The 22,433-nt window shown below is 38.7% G+C and overlaps 1 protein-coding gene across 4 annotated transcripts; it reads right to left on the bottom strand.

Annotated features, from left to right (window-relative positions):
• Positions 1-1,237: 1,237 nt before the first annotated feature.
• Positions 1,238-22,425, bottom strand: CRYZL1 (crystallin zeta like 1). 4 transcript variants are annotated; one of them, XM_003202916.4, is made up of 14 exons: positions 22,222-22,425; positions 21,418-21,489; positions 18,492-18,569; positions 17,871-17,943; positions 17,179-17,223; positions 12,727-12,795; positions 11,084-11,217; positions 10,172-10,283; positions 6,039-6,062; positions 5,178-5,276; positions 4,398-4,519; positions 3,969-4,074; positions 2,326-2,371; positions 1,238-1,666 (listed from the first exon to the last, which is right to left on the bottom strand). In XM_003202916.4, the coding sequence occupies exons 1-14, from the start codon at positions 22,393-22,395 to the stop codon at positions 1,567-1,569; spliced, it is 1,254 nt and encodes a 417-aa protein (XP_003202964.2). In that variant the 5' UTR covers positions 22,396-22,425; the 3' UTR covers positions 1,238-1,566. The 4 variants fall into 4 exon arrangements, with proteins under 4 accessions (XP_003202964.2, XP_010721359.1, XP_010721371.1 ...); XM_010723057.3 differs by having other exon boundaries at positions 6,039-6,059; XM_010723069.3 differs by having other exon boundaries at positions 22,116-22,320.
• Between the last annotated feature and the right edge of the window lie 8 nt (positions 22,426-22,433).

Genomic DNA, 22,433 nt, shown 5'->3' with positions numbered 1-22,433 from the left:
TGAGGTGTGGTGGCGGCCGCCATTTCCTCCGGCCCCTGGGGGGCGCGCGGCATCAGGGAGAGCCGGGCTGGAGCCTCACCGAGCAAAGCATCCTCGATAAAGCTAGGAAAGCCAGGCTAGTCCAGCTTGGGCCGAGCTCAGTTCTGCTGGCACTGCTCTCATCCCGATATGCTGCAAGGCCTCAGGCTGCATTGTGCTGTCGGCTAGGCACCCACCTAGCACTGAGGTGTGTACCCTTCTTGGGTTATTTTATAGCTCCAGGAACTGCACCACTTTGCTGTCAACTCAAAATTGCTTACATCTGTAAATGGAGGTTTGAAAGAAGGAGTTGCTTAGGGGTCCCTTATGAACCCTTTTCATAGAATCATAGAATCACAAGGTTGGAAAGAACCTACAAGATCATCTAGTCCAACCATCCTGCCATTACCCTTGCTACACAAGCCACTAAACCACTTTGTTCAAGTACATCTAAATCTACAGCTAGCATTATTAAAGAACATTAGAAAAAGCTGAGATACCTCAGCCAACTGCAAGCAGCATTACATAGCTCAATGCCTTAAATGAACGGACATTTATTCCAGGATCCAGTCCAGCTGGAAGCCTAAACACAGGCAACTTCAGCTATGGCTAGCACATCTGAAACAAGAGTGATCTTAAATAAAAACAAGGAGGAAGCAACGTGCTTTGAGAAAAACAACAGCCGCCACCACCACCACCAAAAAAAAATAAAAATCACAGCAGTTCCCTCCCTACCACTCTGTTCTAGGAATAGGACCAAGGTTAAAAAAGGAGAAGTGACAGTGCACAGAATACAAGGATCTCATGGGAAAGAAAAAAAAAATAACATTACAGTAACAAGATACATAAAGTATCTCAAACTTCAGAATCACAGGACTGTATTAGCTCCTGGACTGCTGATAGTATGTAAGGTTTACTGTTTCGGGTTGCTAAAATGAAGAAAACCAGCAATGGGGGAACTCCTACTCTCAGTACCATCTCTCCCCTCTAGGATCCCTGCCAATCCTGATGGATTTCCCACCCTGCCTTTCAGCTACATAACAGTAATTTTAAAGAAAATTGAAGATCTTCAGCACACTGCAGACACTGCTCATTCTTAATGCAGCCAAAAAATAAAAGCAATTCAGTGTGAATGGGACTATTGGTAGGGGACAGAGAAGGGAAAACTTAAAAAAACAAACAAACAAAAAAAAAACACCAAACAAAAAACACACCAGCATTTCTTTTTTTTCCTTTTAATTTCTTATGGTTGAAAAACAGCAGCAAGGGAGATTGCCCGTAGATGTTATTGACATTTGTAATGAGGGCAGGGCAGTCAAGATTTGTGCGTCAAGACCGTCTGTTTAGGAATTGCTGATGGGAACATTTTACTCAACTGGATCAAAAAAAACCTCTAAAGTCCCAGGAGCTTCACAGACCGTTTGTGCTGAGGTACAGGAGATCTTTAAATTCTGGTTACAGAATTACTTGAAAGTGTACACTAGTTTACTTCTGAAACACATTACATTTCTTTATCTTCCATGGGTTTAGAAGTCAGGAATTCGTGTGTTAGAACTGAATGACTTGTCTTTTTCTTGCTTGATTCTTCTGTACTATTTCCATAGAAACTTTGGCTTCATACAACGGGATTGGTTCATCCAGCTGAGGCCTAAAATGGAACAGAATGTCAGACTGGTCTGCTGAGCATGCTCAGATCAATAGTAACATTCTAGGACTACTGCTATAGACTTTACTTTTACTATGTAAACTTTACTCCTTAAACACAAGGAATGTTTTACAGCTTTGCCTGGATTCGCAAAAGAATGAAAGAGCCCTAAAGCAAATAGGAAGCAGAAGATAAATATATATCTTTCTTATGAGGAAAAGGTGGTGGTGGTGGGAAAGCTTTTGCTCTACAGCAATACTGTTAGCCCACATTAATGGAAAGGATCTTTCATTCTCACCTCATTATGGGTCTAATAAGGCTGTCACTCCTCTTACAAAGGAATATCAGACAGGGCTATTGTCTTTTACAGTCAACACCATTTCTCAGTCAGACACATTGCTGAGCAGACAGATATATGCTCTTCTTCCACCAAGAAAAGAATGCACTGCCTCTGCTAAATTTTGCCATCAGCAAAATCAGAGGTTTTACCAAGTTTCCCCAGGCTTAGCCTGCTACATTATAAACAGATCACAAACAGTTCCACGTAAGCTATTTGAGGCATCCTTTCCTCAACATCTCAACATAGATCTGCTATGCTGGCAAGAGATTTCTACTCCTTTGGCTCAATTAAAAAAAAAAAAATGAGTAATCATCTTTCTTACCTGAAAATACCACTTGATAATTTCTCCATTATATCTTCTAAGATGCGTATCTGCAAGCTCTGTCAAGGTAACAGCATTCTTTCAACAGTTGGGTTTGCTGCTAAGAGTCCACTATTCACATGAAACCAGCAGGATCGAGACAAAACAAAAATGAACTGTAACTCCAACCATTAGTTCTGATCTACGCAAGTGCTGATATATCAGAATCACCTTTCCTGGCTTGTAGAAATGAAAGAAAACAGAAGAATTTAAAAAAGATCAAAGTGTTACAGTAGGCAAATGCAGTCTACAGGAAGTAAAGCACAGCACAAAGTAATGAGAACGGCAACTGCACACTTGCTGCACACTGAAGACAACTGACTTTAGTACTGATTAAACTACCTCTACCATTCATGCAGAAGTTTGAGACAAAAAAAAGCTGCAACAGAACAAAGTTAGGAGTGCAGCAGAGCTTATAAATTCTTGGAGCAACATTGCTCACCTTTAAGGAATCTCTGCGCTAATGCAAAACATTTAGAGTGATGCAACAGACAATTTTTGTATTTAGTGCTTACATGAAACTCTGAAAAAATTATCTTCCTTCTTTCATCTTAAGAGTAACCTGGTTAACATTTGAAGCTCAAGGCATTTTAAAAAGATCACCTTGTGATTTCTTCAGGTAAGGTGTCAATGCCATAGGGTCAAGAATTTCACAAGATACAGAGCTATCAAAAAGCAGACTTTTTCTTTGCAGCTTTTAAAGAAGTGGTGATAGAAGGTGCTGTGGTTGTTAGGGGAGAAAATAGAAAAAGATATGTTTTAGTCAACTTACTTTAAGTTCAACAAAAGTACCAAAAGATAACACTATGTTTGATAATCTATATTCCATAAATAGATCCCTCAGTGTGCCTGACCTTGCCTAATCTACTTTGCAGTTCAGTGGAGGAGGGGAGGACTTCCTCACAGTATATAGTCAGTCCTTCGACAAGTGTAATGACTTAATCCTCACCTGCCTCTGCTGTTCTGCTAAGCTGCAAAAGTGATTCAGCAGATCTCAATCTGCAGTGCAGAACAGGGAGGGTCCTTAAAGCCACAACCATTCCATGAAGCAGCGCACTGAACACTGCCCTGTCAGCAAAAAGCTCCAGGTCCACCTCCTTAAGGCCACACGTCAGTAATGCAAATGAAGGCAGCACACCTCTTTCCACACCCACATCTTCCCTCAATTAAATGTTATGCACATTTACAGATAAGAGGGAGATTACAAAGTCAAAATATTTTAACATTTACAGTTAATCTGATTGCATTAAGATTTACAGGTGATACATCTCAACACAACAAAAAAAGTACATGAGTCCAAAATATTTTATGTACAACGTAAAAACTCATAGAGCTTCATTTAACTGGCTCAGTCTCAAACAAAAACACTATTTTTTCCGGAATGCATTTTTGCCTTTCACCATTACTTTTTACTTTCTATCTAGAAAGCACACAGAGACTAGCTTTAAATCCAAAGGTTACACTGTAGTTACATTGTATGCTGCTCTGTGCTGACCTTAAGCCTGAGGTAACAGGAGAGAACAGAAGATGATTTATTAGTTTATCTGTTATATTTCCATCCATTCCTTAGCAGTCACTACTCAAAATTATCATCAAAAGGATATAGAGATACTTCCCCTGCTCTATATTGGACAAGTTCCATATCTCCTCATTTAGAAAGGAGACTGTGGCTCCTTTAAGAAACAAGGAACGACTGTCTGGAGGATCCAGCTTAAATAGAATGAAGAAATATGTTATTTAGTTATATTTTCCTGTACAAAAATAAAGATTAAATGGTTAATTTATATTTACGGTTATAAAACAAACAGACAAGAGTTTTAGCTTGGCTGTTAACTTACTACGTTAGAGAGGGAGTTCCAAAATTGTCACAAATGCAAATATAAAAAAAAAAGAGCACTACTAAACTGGAATAGTTTTCATTTTCTGGCCACGAAAATCTTCTTATATGAAAATTGATATCATTTAATAGTGGGTAGCCATTCAGCCACGTACTGCAGTATAAACAAACCTCCTGATTGATACAGTCTCTTTACCTGAAGATTTCTCTCTGTTGTTATCCAGTTTCCCCCAACACCAAGAAGAGTGATGATATCATGCTTATGAGGCAGTAACTGTGATTTTGAAGTTGATTCATCTTCAGCACTATATAATTTTACTGGAAAAATAGAAGGACATTCAAGCTCAGAAGAAAACAATCGTCGTCAAAAATGAAATGCTAATCTTTTCCCATACTGAAAAACGTGCATCTGGGGCTTCTTTCAGTCTCATGACTTAAGATACAGAAGAGTTGCAATATACTCACCTGAACGCACACACTGCGTGATGGCTGCCTGGAACAGAACTAGAATTCAGTTCCGCTGTTGGCCTCATGAGGCCATCAGAGCAGAAGATTCAGGAAATTCAATACAATCTGCTTTCAAGATATTTCAGTGGGACTAAGAAGTTCTTTAATTATTGCAGCCAGTTACAGTAACTTCAGACTTCTCAGCTATTCCAATTGTTTTAGAAAGATCAACTCTAACAATGATGTCACAGATATACTTCTAAAAACCACTTCTTTTCAGCTCTAAGTAGAAAAGAAGCATTTCAGACCAGTTTAGCTGATCTCTAATATTTCGAGACACTTCCACTAGAAGTAATGCAAGGATCTTTCTGAAGGAGATCTGCTGAGTAAAGACACCTACATAAATTTACATGGGATCAAGCAATGACACAAGGTTTTGAGGTGATGTAACTTGCACATACACTGCTTGGAAATAAAACACTTCATGTTACACTGACGACCAGGTTCACATCCTCCAGCATCTACATACCTCCAGCATCTACAACAATATCCACTCCCAGGCCACCTGTTTCTTCCAAGCAGCTTTCTGCCACATCTATCTTTCCATTTGACACATCGATCACCCGAGCTAGACAAAGCAATACATTCAGCTGATTACAAGAAAACCACAGAGTTTAGATTCACAGCAGAATGAATATTTCCCATTTTCTGTATTATGAGCAAGTTTGTAGTTAAGTCAGAAAGCTCAACGTTTTTTTCATTTTCCAATACAGAGAAAACCAAACCAAAAACATTGATTAAATTTAATCTAGAAGTAAAACTTCGTTTTTTTTTTTATAAACAGACTTCAATATTTCTTCCTAACATGCAGTCTCATCTTCAACACCACAAGTAAATGCATAAAACCCAATAAGCTCAGTCACTAATGAGCTGCTGACTTGACTTTTCTGATGACTCCAGCAAGATTTTTAATCTCATTATATCCATCTTCTTTTTAAAATAATGCTTAGTAGCATCATCACCTATCTCATGGCATGGATAAGCTGATTAAAGGTATTACCTAATGCATTATTTTTAAAAAAGTGAAAGGTCCTCTGGGTCATTAAATGGAGATGCAGAGACTTCTAGCTGCATATTTGAGATATTCCTGATCTGAAAGTCACTAATGTACTTTCTTCTCAGGTATGAACGATATCTTACTTACAGATGGATATGAAAAGAAATGAAGGCATCAGGAACAACAAGGGCAGAGAAGTAGAAGCTAAGTTTCTTCTATAGAAACTACAAAGGCTAAAGACTTCTTGACAAAATGACAATTGGAATAATGAAATTTAGAGGCTCATTTCCAAAGCACGATGGACCTAAATTCAAATTTGCAAAGTGCACTTACTCACTAAAGGCTGCCGCATACCTTCTTGAATTTAAGCATGGGGACGAGGAATGAAAAGAGAAGAAAAATTGCAAGAAACTGATCATTAGGAAGAATATTAAGAAATACTCCATTTCCCCCCCTCCGTTCAAATATTAAGATGTATTCAAATTTTATCGTTTAATATTTTTCACTGCAATCAAACTATCTGGCCAAAAACAACAGACATGGTCATATCTTCATAGGAATTTGACACTAACATTTCCTGTATTCAAAATAAAAACAAACAAAAAAACCCATAACCTTCCAATACTTGAAGGGAACCTATAAACAGGAGGAAGAACAACTGCTTATGAGGTTGGTAGCGACAGGACAAGGGGAGATGGTTTTAAACTGAGATGGGAGGTTTAGGTTAGATATTAGGAGGAAGTTTTTCACACAGAGGGTGGTGACACACTGGAACAGGTTGCCCAAGGAGGCTGTGGATGCCCCATCCCTGGAGGCATTCAAGGCCAGGCTGGATGTGGCTCTGGGCAGCCTGGTCTGCTGGTTGGCGACCCTGCACACAGCAGGGGGTTGAAACTGGATGATCATTGTGGTCCTTTTCAACCCGGCCATTCTGTGATTCTATGATGATTGTATGACAACACAATAAGTTTCCTTAGTTAATAGTTTAATGGTACTTTCTCAAGAAGCGTACAATCAATGAATGTACAGATGTTATAATTATGAAATATACCAGAGAGTTTGGCTATGCAGTTATTATACCCAAACAGAATAGATAGAAAGCTTACCTGTACCCTGGGCTCCCTATGAAACTCCAGAGGAGGGATCTCCAGAAAAGATCCTTCCCCACTGGCAGTCAGCTCTTAAATGGGTCTAGGAGAGGTGCAGCCAGGCTCCACCCCTTCTGGCAGCACAGGTGAACTGCCTTCACCTGTGCTCCCGTGATCACCTGAGGCAAGCAACAAGTCAGCCAATCAGAGGTTCAGGCCCTGATTCAGCAGTTCTTGTAAAGAAGGCAATTCAATGTAGTAAAAAAAATAAATTACAAATATAGCTTCACTTCTTGAGAATAATTTTGACTTAACGGACTCAAAAGCTGACTATCAAAAGGAAGGCAATAGTTTAATCTGTTTGACCATTTTCTGATTTCTGTTCAGCAAAAAAAAATTTGTTTTGTTACTTAAGTCAATCCCAGACAGTGCTCAAAATGCTGCAACAATTTCTCTCCAGTATGTAAAATGATGAGCATCAAGTTATATCATTTCCTACAGCTCCTTAATTTAGGACAAGATTTCTCACAAGATACTTGCAAATTTGTTCAGTTTCTCCTTCTGTGATTTGCACAACCTCGAAAGTAACATCATTCTGACTGGCAAAAAGGCTTCAGTTTCTCTTCTTTCACTGGTGATGAGAAGTAGAAATCACAGCATTTCCACAGCTTCCTCCCAGAATTGACTCTCACCCAGGAATTTCTGCAACAGATTTTGAAAACTGCCACATAGAAGATCTGCTGTTTGGTTTGCTGAACATAGTCATGAGAACCACAAAATCACAGATGAGTTCTTACCAAGAATTAATTCACTGAAAGCTCAATTTTTTTTGTTTGAACAAAACAAAACCAAAAAACCAACCCCAAAACCGAAATACAAGACAAGGCAAAAAACCCCCGCAAATTATAAAAAGGGAGATATAAATCCAGTAATGTAACCCCAGTGATTCTTTACAGAGAGAGTGGTGAGGTGCTGGCACAGGCTGCCCAGAGAGGTTGTGGATGCCCCAACCCTGAAGGTGTTCAAGGCCAGGTTGGATGGGGCCCTGGGCAGCCTGGTCTAGTATGAAATGGGGAGGTTGGTGGCCCTGCCTGTGGCAGGGGAGTTGGAGCTTCATGATCCTTGAGGTCCCTTCCAACCCAAGCCATTCTATGATGCACATGTGTATTTATATATTTCTTACATATATCTTTCATTTTCTAACATTAACTTATCACATTGTTTAATATTTTGTCTCTAGTCTGAAATGTGGGTACCAGCGTACTTCACCCCTTTGTAGTGTTAATATATTTACTCCACGGATTACTGAAAAAAAAAAATACAAAACATAAAAAAACCTATACACACAAATCTGCAGGGTTCTAAAAGGAACAATTACATTCCCAACGCAACACTTGGCAGCACCCTGCTGAAGATCATTAAGGTCAGACAGCAAAAAGTGCCTCTCTCCTTCCTGTTGTGCAAGAACCTCTGCACAGCACTTCACTTCCTGCTGCATTATCAGCTCTCCAAAGCTACAACGGGAAGAGCCAAATGCTCGCTTGGTAGGCTGGAAGTGAATCACTCTCCAGCAGTGCAGATGTGTGTGAACGTGCAGCCCCAGAATGCACATGCATACTATGTTGGCTCTGTGCTTCCACTGCCAGTTCTGTTCTCAGGAGCCAGAAAGGAATTCAAATTGACAAGAACTCTGTTCTCTCAGTGTCTAAAGAACAGCTGTCTGGCTTATTTCATCATTCTGCTAGCTTATGATTCTTGAGCCAGCAGGGAGAACATAAAGACAATAGGAAGTGCACCTGCATGTCAGCAATGCCTGGTTTTAGCGAGTCACTCAGACCTAGAGCTGGGATTTGAGAATGGCTGAAATTCTCCACTCGGAAAGCCAAAACTGCAAATAACTTTGCTAAGCAAAACAACAAAAGAGAAAGGAGTTGGAGTCAGAGACAATTGGCATTATCTTTTGAAATCAGATCTCTTCTTAACTCGTGCATTTTCACGTGACTGTAATTCATGCAGATGTAACTGCATGAAATGTTTGTGCATGACTCCACAAAACTACTTGTATATCAAGACATTCTTACAACAGCCACCACTGCTGTGTACTTCTTTGAATGACAAGAAAATTACACGTTTAAGAATTTAAACCTGTTGATTATACTGTGTCAGTCTCATCATTTTGAAGAAAAAGCATCAGAAACTAGTTTTAACCTCTTGTTCACTTTACAGCAGACTTCACAGGCTGCAATTAATCTGGAATCTGTGTATCAAATGTAATGCTATCCTTTATTTTAGAACAGTCTGGATAAAGAAATATTCTACTCTCTCCTCAACTCTGCAGCACTGGAATACAAAAAGTTGATCAGAAAAGATGCTGGTAGCTTTTACTGAGCCTTTTCCCACATTTCAAGTAGCATTCTTATTTTGAAGGAGAAAAAGAGAAAACCTGAAGTATCAGCATAGAAATAGAAGTCACGGCTGAATGCAAGTATTTTCTTTAATGCAAAGCTCCTTTAGCAAACGAGAAAGTCATAGAATCACAGAATGGCCGGGTTGAAAAGGACCACAATGATCATCCAGTTTCAACCCCCTGCTGTGTGCAGGGTCACCAACCTCCAGACCAGGCTGCCCAGAGCCACATCCAGCCTGGCCTTGAATGCCTCCAGGGATGGGGCATCCACAGCCTCCTTGGGCAACCTGTTCCAGTGCGTCACCACCCTCTGTGTGAAAAACTTCCTCCTAATATCTAGCCTAAACCTCCCGTCTCAGTTTCAAACCATTCCTCATTGTCCTGTCACTATCCACCCTCATAAACAGCCAACAAAGCATATGAGCATCCAACTACTGTAAAACATTCATAGTTTTACAGCTACAAGAGTACTTGGAACAGCTGCCACACAGCTTGATAAAATGCTACTAGAAGAAATTGGAGTCTGATTAAGAACTGATCTCAAGCATATAATTATATGTGAACTCTGGTTTGGGTACATAGATTACAGCCTGTGATACTTGTGATCTAGCAATGCTTTCTTCTTGTTCACAAGCAACAATTTTATCAAGTGAAAAGGTTTTTGAGCAGCTAGGCCAAAAGTCAGCACTAAAGTCAGCACTATGCGAGATGGAAAGTACTCAGAGACAGTCATCACCATAATGATGAATAATGGAGAATAAAAAATTAAATTAAAAATAAAAATTCCATTAAGTACGCCTGAAAGAGAATTTAAATATGTATAGAGTACAAAATAAGTTTTAAAACTATTTAATTAGACTATTTATAAACCTGTGTTTCAGTTTTTAGCTATTGAAATAAGCCTCCAGAGTAAAAGAATTTCAGGAAGTCTTCCTTATGCTTAAACTTTAGTACTGAAGAACACAACTTACCCACAGCAGGTCTAAGCCTCTCCAGGTACTGCTTATCTTCAAGACTGTAGGCAGTAGATATTACTTTAGCTCCTCTATGCTGTGCTAACTGAATAGCTATTGTACCAAATGGCTGGAGACAAAACAAACAACAATACACAATGAAGAAGCAGATGGGCTTATTTATAGCAAGAATTTAAGAAAGGTTATATTGCAAGGACAGTCGGGAGAAGTCAGAAGAATATCTAAAAGTGAATTTACACCTTTAATAAAATCTGAACCAAGAATTTGAATATTCACAGACCTGCTTCAGTTTCAAATGAAGCCAAAGAATCTTTTTCCTTGACTGGAAAGCTATGAATACATTTAGCAGCTAACTAGGTCTCCTCCTCAACAAAATAGCTGAAAAATGTAAGTACTGTAACTGCAATTGTAACCTCTAGCTTTGCACTCGCTTGATTGTTGAAGGAAGAAGTGCAACCAAGAAAACAGCTCCATCTGCATTTACGTTAACAAATCTTGGCCGTGGCAAGCTCCACATCCTCATCAGCAGGAAGGACTGCAGAAATGCAAATGAAATTATTTATATCTAAAGAAAGTTAAAAAGCATTGGTGGAATAGGAATGAAAACTTAAGGCACTTTCCCCCAGTTTCACCGGAATGCTTAGCGTAAAACTATGTCAAAGTAAAACAGCAGAAAAGAACTACCTCCTCGTGCCCACACAACATGTAAAGATTATATTCTTGGCTCAGCATCTCATGCAGGAGGGCCCTTCCATTAATCCATTAAGCTAAGGGCACCGACAGGATTGCAGTAGAGTTTGGTAAGCTCAATATGCTGTAAAAAATCCAATGTTTCTGGTGATAGGACAGTTGCCATGGCAGAGGCCATCCGTACTGAAACTGTTTTATTATTACACAGTTGGTACCTACACTTGCTCCATCCATGACAAGGACACTTTTCCCAGGAGAGACTTGTGAAAGGTAGTGTAAAGCTGTGTATGCTCGGACACCATCACGAACAGTCCCCGCTGCTTCCACCCAACAAACTTTTTCTGGTTTATGAACTAAATGGCACAAAGAAAAATCAAATCAGACACAGGAAAAAAAAGAAAAGCAACAAATTCCCCAACGTTTTGAGATGGTAAAAGTGTTTTCCAGTTTTATCCACATGCTTAAACACCTAGAGAGGTAAAACTGGTGAACAGCTTTGTAAACTAGAAATCCCAAGTTCAAGCATCATTTTTAATGTAGGCAATTTATATGATTTAGCAGAGAGCTTGACAGTAAGTGAGAAAATCACCACAGACCAGCCAAAATTCTGGCATAGAACTGAATAGGCAAGCATCATCTTTCTGAGGCACTAGAAAGGAAGATATGAAAGCCTGGTCTACCTCAACAAGCTCTTTAGAGAATTGACAGTTAAGTCTGAACCAGAGGAGCTATGTAACAACATAAGCAATGCAATCTCCTGAGAACATTTATCCACAGGCAGGAAAAAAATTTTAGGAATTATCATCAGCACCAACTCTCTTGTGCCAGTTACTACCTAGCACAAAGTAAAGCACTGACAGTTAAAAAAAGGGGAGGAAAAAAACCAACAGAACAGAAAAGAAGGAAAAGGCAAACATTTTCAGCTATAGCTATTGCAAATAGTTATAAGACAGCAAAGATCTCTATATTTGGACTTTTAAGAAGGAACAAACCTTTTGCATCCCCGTGAGTCCATAGCTTCCTTTGCAAAAACTGCCAAAGCCAGTCAGAAAAACTTTTTTCCCCAAGCAAGTTAACTTAAACAAGTATTGTTTATCCCATGCACATTAAAAAAACAACCATGGAAATGATCTTTTATCATATTTTAAACAGTAAAACAAGGATTTAGTATTGACACAAACAAATTTAAAGGAGTCCCCTTCTAACTGTAGAAACTGAGATCATGGGCAGTCCTAGAACTACAACACAAGCAAAGTTGAGCAAGAGTAGCTTACTCAAAGTAACGCAATGAGTGGTTGGGAGAAGCACAGAGATTCCTAAATTCAGTGTTCCATACATAAAGACACCCTATGACCAAGAAGTGGAAACTGGAAAGTCACAACAGTTGAAAAGAACGTTTAAATACAGGATTTTCCAGGATCCTCAATCCCTGAAAATTCCTTTCTCCAATTTATAGCCTCCTAATTTTATCCCATCTGTTAATATAATCACCAGAGATGATCCTACATTGGATCAAACTGAGGAAAAATGTAAATTTTTTACTTAATTTTTTTTGACAGGTTAGGCGTGGAAAAGAAGGAAAATAAAAGTGAGGCAACGGGAAGGGAAGTTAGAAGGAAATAAAAAAGATGAGTCTGCTTGAATGGTTTACGCAAGACATTAACCCATTAAACGATAACAGGAAAGAAAAAGGTTCTGAAAGTACATGGTATTCAATGCTTTTATGAATAGGCAGACAGGATGCCTGAATGCTGCTAGAAAATGTGCTTAGAAGTTCAAATTGCTTAGCTTCCTATTAGAAAAGCTAAACTGAATTCCAAAGATACAGAAAGATATATTAGCAAAACATATAAACTACATACCCAAATAATGCTCATGAACTAGTACAACTTCACAAAGACCAGACTCTTCAGAATCCAGGGGCAAAATTCCTGGGGAAAAGAAGATTAAACGTATTTAATATCAAACAGGCATACACTATAATCAAAATGAGCTGCCCAGGGAGGTGGTGGAGTCACTGACCCTGGAGGTGTTCAAGGAATGTTTGGACGTTGTGTTGAGGGATGTGGTTTGGTGAGAGCTATTGGTGATCAGTGGATGGTTGGACTGAGTGATCCTGTGGGTCTCTTCAAACCTTAGTGATTCTATGATTCAAAACAAGCTCCTAATGAAATTGTTGGTTCCACTTGGGCTGTGGTTCAATTGTTCTCTTTTCAGGCTTACGGTAGTTTAAGAGAACTTGGTAAGGTAAGAGCCTGTAACCTCAATAGGGAAGAGAGCACAAGACTGTTTCAGAGGAACTCCAAACAGCACTTTGAGGCCAGAGAGATAAAGAATTGGGACTAATGCTTTTTTGCTACAAGCACTGCTAATTTTTGAACACACTTCACGTTGCTCTCTGATTAGTGCACTGTTTTCTGCTCTGGGCCATGGCTAACAGGAAAGAAAATCGGGCCCTCATATATTGCAGACCAAGCAACACTACGGCTACAGTCACCAGGATGAAAGACCAGAGAGAATGAGTGACAATAAGTTTTAAAAACTTAGAATGCAGAAGAGGAATTAAAGGTAAAAAACACCCGAAGAAGACAGAAAGCAAACACAGGACAGACAGAAGAAGAGTTACGACAGTCCTTCCACTGGCCAAAAAAGGTGGTGCATAAGCAATAGTTTCTGGCATCCAATCAGTCTTCTGAAGTTGTGTGTCCTCTTTCCTGGGTAAGATGCTTAATCCTAACCCCTTCCTCCCCCATTTTTACACTTCATTTAGATCAAACCACGGGCTTCATCAGATAATCCTCAGCAAACCTGGTTGATATTTCCCAAACTGTCATAACTCAAAAATGATGGGCTCAGTATTCATTTTCAAATCTCTCAAGGTTTTTTATTTGTTTGTTTGTTTTTTAATAGAACGACAATAAAGCGCCTCAAGAAGATAGCTTCAGGAGCTATTAAGAAATAATGCAAGAAGGGCAAGAATCTCAGAACATAGTTGCTTTGCAACATCACTATCAATTCCATTTTACTTTCACAACTTAGTTATCCCCTGTTTAAAGCAATATACAGGATGTTAACATCTATGTGTTCATTCCTAAGAAATCCCTCCTCTATCCTAAAGCACTTAGATTTTGATGATTAACACAATATCATGTTTCAAGTGTTAACAAGGATATCCTTATAGTAAATTAAAACAGCCTTGGCACCTCAAACAGTTTGCATTCTAAACCTCAAAATAGGAAATGCAAATCAAATAATACATGAAGACGTTTCTTTTCTCAAGAGATGCAAAAGATCAGGTACAAATGTGCTCAAGTGTTAGAACATAATGTATGTTACAGCCTCCAAAGAGTCATTACACATCATTGTCAATTCACACTGATTCCACTGTCTCTAAAACCATGCACAAAAATATGACCCTTACACTGAGCAAAGAGATAAGGCTTCTTAAATAACTGCACCCTTAACTCAATATATCTCAGTAATGCTTCCAGAAGCTCTAACATCAAGTAGAGACCTTTATGTTATGCATGCTATACACATCAAGCATTTGACAGAAGTACAAAGTCAGATTTTTCTCCTTATTTGTCAGAAATACTCAACACAGTGTAGGGCTTTCATGCCTTTATTTACTCATTCAGTAACGAGGCATGTAGAACTGACACTCAAATTGGCTAACCATCATAATATTTAAACAGATATATACTGTATTTAGGTTCATGCCTGCAAGTAGTTACAGCTGATGTAGCTCTATTTTCTCCTGCTCTTGTTTTAATGAGTAGCAGGACATAACTGATTTCTAAAAAGGTTCTGAGAGAACAAAAACCAACAAAACAGCTAACTTTGACAAGTCAATAATGAATCTCAGAACGGCTGGTCTGAATTCTCTCTTTTTATTGTAACCAAGCATAAGGCTATGAAAAAAGAATACATATTATAGATAAATAAACTCATCTGGAAGGTCAAAGAAGGATAAAAAAAAACTTCAAAACTGAGAAACATTTGGTATGATTTTAGGTATAGATTAAAGATGTAACATACCAGGTAGTTCCAGTGAACACAGCATGATTTTCACACAGAAGAGTAGATTTATAAATAAGGACAGTATCACCACATTATTTCTCATGAACTCAGAAGCATATAGCAGGACTGTACTCTTTGAAGTAGGACAGGCTTTTTTATGCAATTTAGATAAAGATATGTTTCTGACAACTGCATAGTTTGGGACAGTTTGATGTTATTAATACAGAGATAACCAAACCATTTGGTAGTAGCTATATATTTTTTTTCAAATCTGTTCATTTATTAATTAAAAATAAACTCTCAACAATAACTGGGAAGCATACTTGTTAGAAAAAAGATTTACTACAGGAAAAGATATTTCACTCCTGTGTTTCATCTTTACAGCATCTATACTGGATACACAAGGATGGAAAGCTGTTTGATAAGCAATGTTGTGAGATTGCAGTGTTTAAAAACAAAGAAGAGGGCTTCCTTTTTTTCAGGACTAAAAATATTTAATGCTGTTTGTCTTTCCAAAACTGTAATTTCGATTCTTCTGCAACTGCATTTGCAAACATTCAGTATTATTGAAATACAAAAAAACAAACAAAGAAACAAAACACCAACACAGTCAACTTGGATAAACACATAAATCAGGCAAATGAATCTGCTTTTCTCACAAACCCAGAATAGATTCCACGACCGATTCCATTCCCTTAATGTCAGACTGACACTGAAGCAGCTCAGATGTTTCAAACCTCTTTTTTGTATTTGAATAAGAGCGAAATTAAGTCTTATTTCACAAAAAATTAAAACAAATATACCCACAGAAACAAACAAAAACCTTAACACCTTCCCACAGTCACTCAGACCGTCACTTGTGTCACTTGGCTCTCTCAGACCCACAGATCGGTTTTCTGGGGTGTTTTTTCCTTAATTACTTACTGAAACTGCATTCTTTCAGCTACCACAAAAGGTGATGGAAACAAATATCTTACAGTATTCAACAGATGCAGCATATGTGAGTCAGATTTTTAACCAAATGAGCAATGCTGTTCACAATAATGATACTACTCATAGTTCAAAGTAATTTGTGTTACAAGACTTGAAAATGCTTTGCCATAATTGTGCTGCTTTAATAAAGACAGTGAAGCATTTCTGCATCCCATAATTGGAATGCTATTTCCAACCTGTTAGAATTAGACTTCCTATGGTAAATTAATAATAATAATCCCAAATTCTGTTAAATCTGAAGCCAATTATAAGAAAGTTCTGCCAAAGTTCTAACAAGAAAAGCCCCAAGCGCCTCCCACGTGATTGACTTGGAAGTCCATTTTCAACAAGAACAAAAAACCAAACCACAAAAGTACAGTGACTTCCACTTGCCCATCTGATGGGCTTTTCTGATAACAATATCCTAGCCACCTCCTAGAGGGCTCAGAAAACACAGGCTCCATCTTAAGTAAAGGAAGCGAGGAAAAAATCCACTTTCAGGAGCTGCAATAAGAAGTATGTGCAGTAAAAACAAAGATTCTAAAAAGTAGCAACTTGAATTAGCATTTCTATTCAAATGTTAGCAAAACACCTGAGAGCATGCATTACTTTTGTTAGCTCAGAAAATCCAAAAGAACTACTGAACCTACCTGTATACTCAAGTTAGAACCAATCCTGATTTTTTTTACCTAATCAGGAACTCACTGTGGTGAGTGGTGTGTTCCAGCAGTAGATGCAGATTTTTACAAGTGTGGCATGTGGGTTCTTGTTCATCAATGGAGAGAACACATTGCTAATGGTGGTAACTGTGTTGAAAAAGTGTTTGGAGCTGACAGTTTGTTCTGTCAAATAGTGTTATTGTGCTCTTTGTGTCTGTAGTTTCCGTGGAAATAAATAGGTGGCATTACATTTGGAGAAACCTACATACATCAAGGTAGTGTTATAAAAACTAATCATTGTCTATTTATTCATATGGTTGCCTCTAGAACACTCACTCTGCGTGGCTAATCGGCACATATATTTTATATACATGAATATGCATGCCCAGTGTATATTCTTCAAGATTCAGTGGATGTAGTAGGACTACTACAGATCACATTAGCTGGAGCCCTGAACTTCTGCCTCTAATAACCAAAAACCATCCCTAAGGGAATATTTTCAGATTAAAATCTTCATTTATAGGAGCTGATTCATGTGATGGCAGTTAGAACTTTGAAAATACACGTTCAATTGTAGCTTTAGCAATGACTGTAACCTCAGCCATTCATTATAAAACAATTATTAATTGTATTAGTTGATAAAGCAAACAAGTGTTGACTTACCTGCTACTTCATCATCAGGTTGAAAGAAGGACACCTTTCTCCCAACTCATGGAGAATATATGAATAGAAGAAAGAAGGTACCAGCATAAATATTTACAGCTGAAATTAAGCACGCATTTGACAGCTTTGCTTATCACTAGCACATACAATTAAAGATAACCTAATGTTAGTGAGGAGTGTACATTTTGTATTGAATATGCACACACTGAAAATGAACCTTTCTTTGGCACCCCATTCCCAGTTAGATGCAAGCAGACACACATTTGAAAGATCTTTAAACTACAGAAAGAACTACTAAAGAAAGGTCTTTAAACTACACATCAAAGATGGATATGCAAATGAATCACTGCTGAAGTTCCTGAATGCCTTCACTATTCCAACAAATACTTTTTACTAATTACTTAAAGGTCGCTGCAGCATGCATAGTTAAGACCTTAAGATCTCAATATATTTTCTTTAGAAAACTGCAGTGCATTTTTTTTTTTTAAATGCTCCAAAGGGATGTGAAGCACTACAGTTTGGTTCCATTACTTTCTGTTCAGCACCATTACTAACCTAAGGAAAGTCTAAGTAACAAGAAAAATAGTAGATCCTATTATTAAAGATGTACCGTGCAAACACTATTGACTTATCCTGGATTAACAGGCTTTAATTCTTGCTCCATACTCTCACAAGGAGATTGTACTACTTACCTTCCAATACAACTCCAGAAATTTCTCGACCAACAGGCAGAAGCTCCTTTTCCAATTTCACTTCTGACAGGAGCTAAATGAAAATAATGGATATATCTTTCTCACCAGAGCTCAAGATTTGCATGTTTGTTATGATCTTAAAGTGTTTGAGATTTGAAATAGGAAAACTGGGCCACTACCAAAACATTATTAGGGTTAAAAACAACATCAAAAAAAGAAGCACGCACATTCCTCATTTAATATTAAAAACTTTATTTCTGCATTTAAATTTAGAAGTGTATAAAGGAAAAAAATAAAAAAATAAAAACAGAGCCATCAGCTGACAAGCCAAACTGGGACTTAAATTCTGTATGCAGAGGATGATAAAAGGGTTTTACTGTAAGAACTCAAATGAAAACTGTGATCTTTCTCCATAAATTAGTAAACAAATTCAGGTGCCTTTTATTTAAAGAGACATATAAGAACACCACATCAATCCCGCCACTCGTTTCTCAGTGGTAAAGCCATATCCTCAGGTGGCACACAGGGAATTGTGCCAGTTACCAGCTAAGGCATCGGCTTAGAACTCCAACGGAAACTGTAAACACTTCTGGCTTTTACAAAAAAAAAGCAAGCAAATACCTTTGTGTCTATCCAGCTCAGTGCACAGGCTCTAACTTGTACTTTCACATCATGCTCTCCTGTAGGAGGAAGGTTTTCCTAGGACAAACAAACATACATCATACAGTATAACATGAACGTGCCGGTAGAATCCTTCTCAAGCTCTTAAAAACACTTTGCCACAGTCCTGACTAGGAAACAGTCTGAAATGAGAACAATAATTTGTTTTCAAATGAAAAAGAAACTGATAGCACACTGGATTTACAACAGCATTTCGAGTACATGTATAATACTGTTACAAACTGACAACAAGACCTTTCTAAATCTCCATTGTTACTGAAGCTTTTTTTTTTTCTTTTCTCCCCTGCAAGTTAAGTATCAGATTTGTATCCCAAACCATTTTAATATGTAGTTACCTGTCTAGCAAATACAAAGAGGCAGACTTATAATCTTAAAACTAGGCTGTGGGAGTGGCGGAGAATTTTAAGATAATTTTGATATGTGTCTGAGATACTGGGCAATCATATTGAGGTAAATGTTGAAGTAGTCCCAAAGATGTCAATACAACTGCACCAATAAGGACTGGTGTTGTGTCCCACAAATGATGGGCACCTAATATACAAGAAGGTCTAACAAAACCTCCTTGACTATCCCAACTTTTGGTTTTGGCAGCGAGATCTGCACTGATCTTAAGCAGCTGAATAGTGCTAATTTAAATCATTTAATTAGATACATCGAGTTCTGAGCTGCTGACTTTGTGCAGTTTTTAAAAAGCTACGTGAATTACTGAAGGCAAAATCATCTATTTCCATCACAGGCTGCAGTCTGTGATGTAAATTTCTGTTAGAACCGAAAGCAAAACACGTACCAGAAAGCTGTTACAGATGTTTCTACAGGACATCTTTCTAAGTGTTTAAGTTTTCCTTTATTTATTTTTAAAAATCATTCCCATCAAACAGCTGCTGCCCTTCTCCAAGGCTTAGCAAGGTGAAGGGGAACTTCAGGAAGAGGAATATTGAGCTGCACTTTTTCCTTACCACCACTCAGTTAAACGCATGGTGTTCATTTAAAATTGGAAGGGATTTTGCCGGTGAGACTGACCTCCTCCTCAAACAAACCAAAGTGGGTTCTCATTCTTTGTTCCACAAAACAGCCAAGCCATTAGACTGCTGAACTACTACTGAGTACTGCATTTCTGATTAAAAAAAAAAAAAAAAAAAAAAAAAAAACCAACCACAAAAACCTCAACACTTAGAATCTAAGGGATTTACGTAATTTATGTAAATTCAAGATCATATTTTCTTTTGGATGTATTGCATATATGGTGCATATAGGTCAGTGAACCAAAGTACTGTTACAATGCACATAGTAAAATTGCTTTTCCTTAGGAAAAGATCACAAGAATGCAAACCTTGGGAACAAGAAGAGACAATGAAACGTTCGTGCTGTTAACTTGTTAACGACTTCGTAACTTAAATATGTCAATATTATAATTTGACCAAGCACCATTTAAGGTACTTTGCTATGTAAATTCTTCATCCAAACTACTGTCTTCTCATTACCCAGCTGCTGTTCCATTAACGTTTCCTTAGTCAACTGCTTTTCCTTGTTATTTTTTCAAAAATTTATTTCTATTTGGGATCAAGATTCCACAGTACTGTTCATGGTACAAATATCTGCAGAATTAGCTCCTATCTGAAGAGCTTAAAATAAGCAAGCGGACAGAAAACTAATATATACAGGATTGCAGTTTAAAGATCTAATTTAGCTTACTTATGACTATGCCACAGCTGCTGGGTTTGCCTGTTGGCAGCATCTACTTCTATTCCCTTCCCTCTTCAGTGTTGGAGCTAGTAATCATGAAGCCACCACATAGCTGTAAACTAATCTATAAAAATTAACAGTTCTCAGCTGGGTAAGTAAGCTGATGTTTGTCACCCTATAACTGCATAACTCTTAGAATCATTAAAAGGAAGAGACCAAAGATGTGTTGCTGAGAGGTGAAAAAACCTTTTCAGCTAAAGCACTATTTAATGATCAGTGTAAGAGGATTTAAGATTGCTCACTGAATATGCATCTTGTTGTATCATAATCAGCCATCTTATTGCATGCTTCTCTTCCAGCAACTCATTAAACATGCTTCGTTACTGTAAATTTACTCAAGCAAGATTCTTATCAGTACTACATGTTTCATTTTGACATATGGCTCATAGGTATACTTAGCTATCTATGTTACATAAATATACATGGGTACCTGCAGCATTTTGTGCCTGTAAGAGATTCATTTAAAAACCATGGGTTCACATCCTCAAAACCATGGAAGCATTTTTCTACATTCAAACACTCATACTGCATGAATATACACGTGCTGGTATTCTGTTTTAGTCTTATGACACTAACTTCCATGTATACTTATTCAATTAATGCTTACATCAAACTGACAAAGACTGGTCAGCACAGTTGCTTCAACTAGATGTGACAGAAAAGTAGTTGTCTCCTTGTTCTTTCAAGTTGCAGGAAGATAGGTTAGCTAGACAGAGCAGAACTATCAATGCTTCTAAGAGAAATGCTGTGCTGTGATTTCAGTCCCTAAAAAGAGTAAAGAACTTACAAGAAAGAAAATTAACAGCAGAGACACTCGGAACACGGTAAATTTCTCAATCTAGATTTTTCAGTGACCAGAAAATCTACTCAAGAGAAGGGAGCATAAAATAAACGAACTCTGGCTTTGCAGCAATCCAAAAAGCTGTTTTTAAAACGCAAACAGCAAAACTGCAAGCAGAAATGCAGCACAGCCCTTGCTAAGTGCTGCATCATGATGCTAAAATACTTATCTCCTACCTTCATTTACCTGCCTGCCTGCTCAAGGATAACACCACCTCTTTTTTTAAGTTTCACTCCCTTCTTCCACTGAATGATTAATTGTGCTGTTACGATCAGAACTCACTCTTTCCTGGAAAATAAAGGTCATTTCCTCTCCGGATGAATTCTGCTGACAATACAAGGCCTTCATGGTGACCTGGAAAAAAGACACAGTGACTGTAATCACGCAGTAAGTACAGAGAAAATAAGCAACTAAAGCTTTACATTAATTTCTAACCAGAATAGCAATTGTTTGCAAGCAACAGAGATACGATGAGTCTCACAAATAAATTTTAGAACAGATAAAGAGATAAAGCATGGTAGAATCACAGAACCATAGAATGGCTTGGGTTGGGTTGGAAGGGGCCACAAAGTCCATGCTGCCCCAACCCCCGCTGTGGGCAGGGCTGCCCCCCACCAGCTCAGGCTGCCCAGGGCCCCATCCAACCTGGCCTTGAGCGCCTCCAGGGATGGGGCACCACAGCTTCTTTGGGCAGCTGTGCCAGTGCCTCAGCTGTTACCTACAAGGCATTACATCAGTGTTGTTGACAACAGTGCAGCAAGTGCTGGGGAGTGAGATGCACTGCATGAGGCAATGGACGACATGTTAGCCCAGCAGTGGATGGGGAGCGTGCCACCCAGCTGGAAAGCACACAGTTAGAGCAGCTCAGATAAAGGCAGTGCAAAGGGAAATAAAACTGCTGGAGGAACACCGGGAACCTCACACATAACAAGAATCACAACTCAGGTTTTTGCTCTCCTTTCCCAGCTTCTCTGACATACAATGCTCTCGACGAAGAATCTTCTTGAAAACAGGTTTCTTCAAGTTCCGTGGGGAAGGAGAGCACAGACAGACGGGGAGACAGCCCGGCCTCACGTTGGCACCCACCGGCCCCATCACAGCCATTTCTGTCAGCGCAGAGCAGCGCCGCTGCCGCGCCAACGCCCGTCCACAACCCGCAGCCGCACTACCGAGCGCCCTTCTCCGGGTACCGCCCGCCCTTCGGGCCGCCAAACTCCCTCGGCATCTCCCTCGGTACTTCTGCACGCTGCAGTCCCCCATACAGAGCCGAGCCCGACCCGGGGTCGGCAGCCCCACCC

The sequence above is a fragment of the Meleagris gallopavo genome, chromosome 1 (genome assembly GCF_000146605.3).
Source record: "Meleagris gallopavo isolate NT-WF06-2002-E0010 breed Aviagen turkey brand Nicholas breeding stock chromosome 1, Turkey_5.1, whole genome shotgun sequence".
In the NCBI taxonomy this organism is placed as follows: Eukaryota; Metazoa; Chordata; class Aves; order Galliformes; family Phasianidae; genus Meleagris; species Meleagris gallopavo.
The sequence above is the reverse complement of the archived record's forward strand: the minus strand, read 5'-3'. Positions and strand labels throughout refer to the sequence as shown.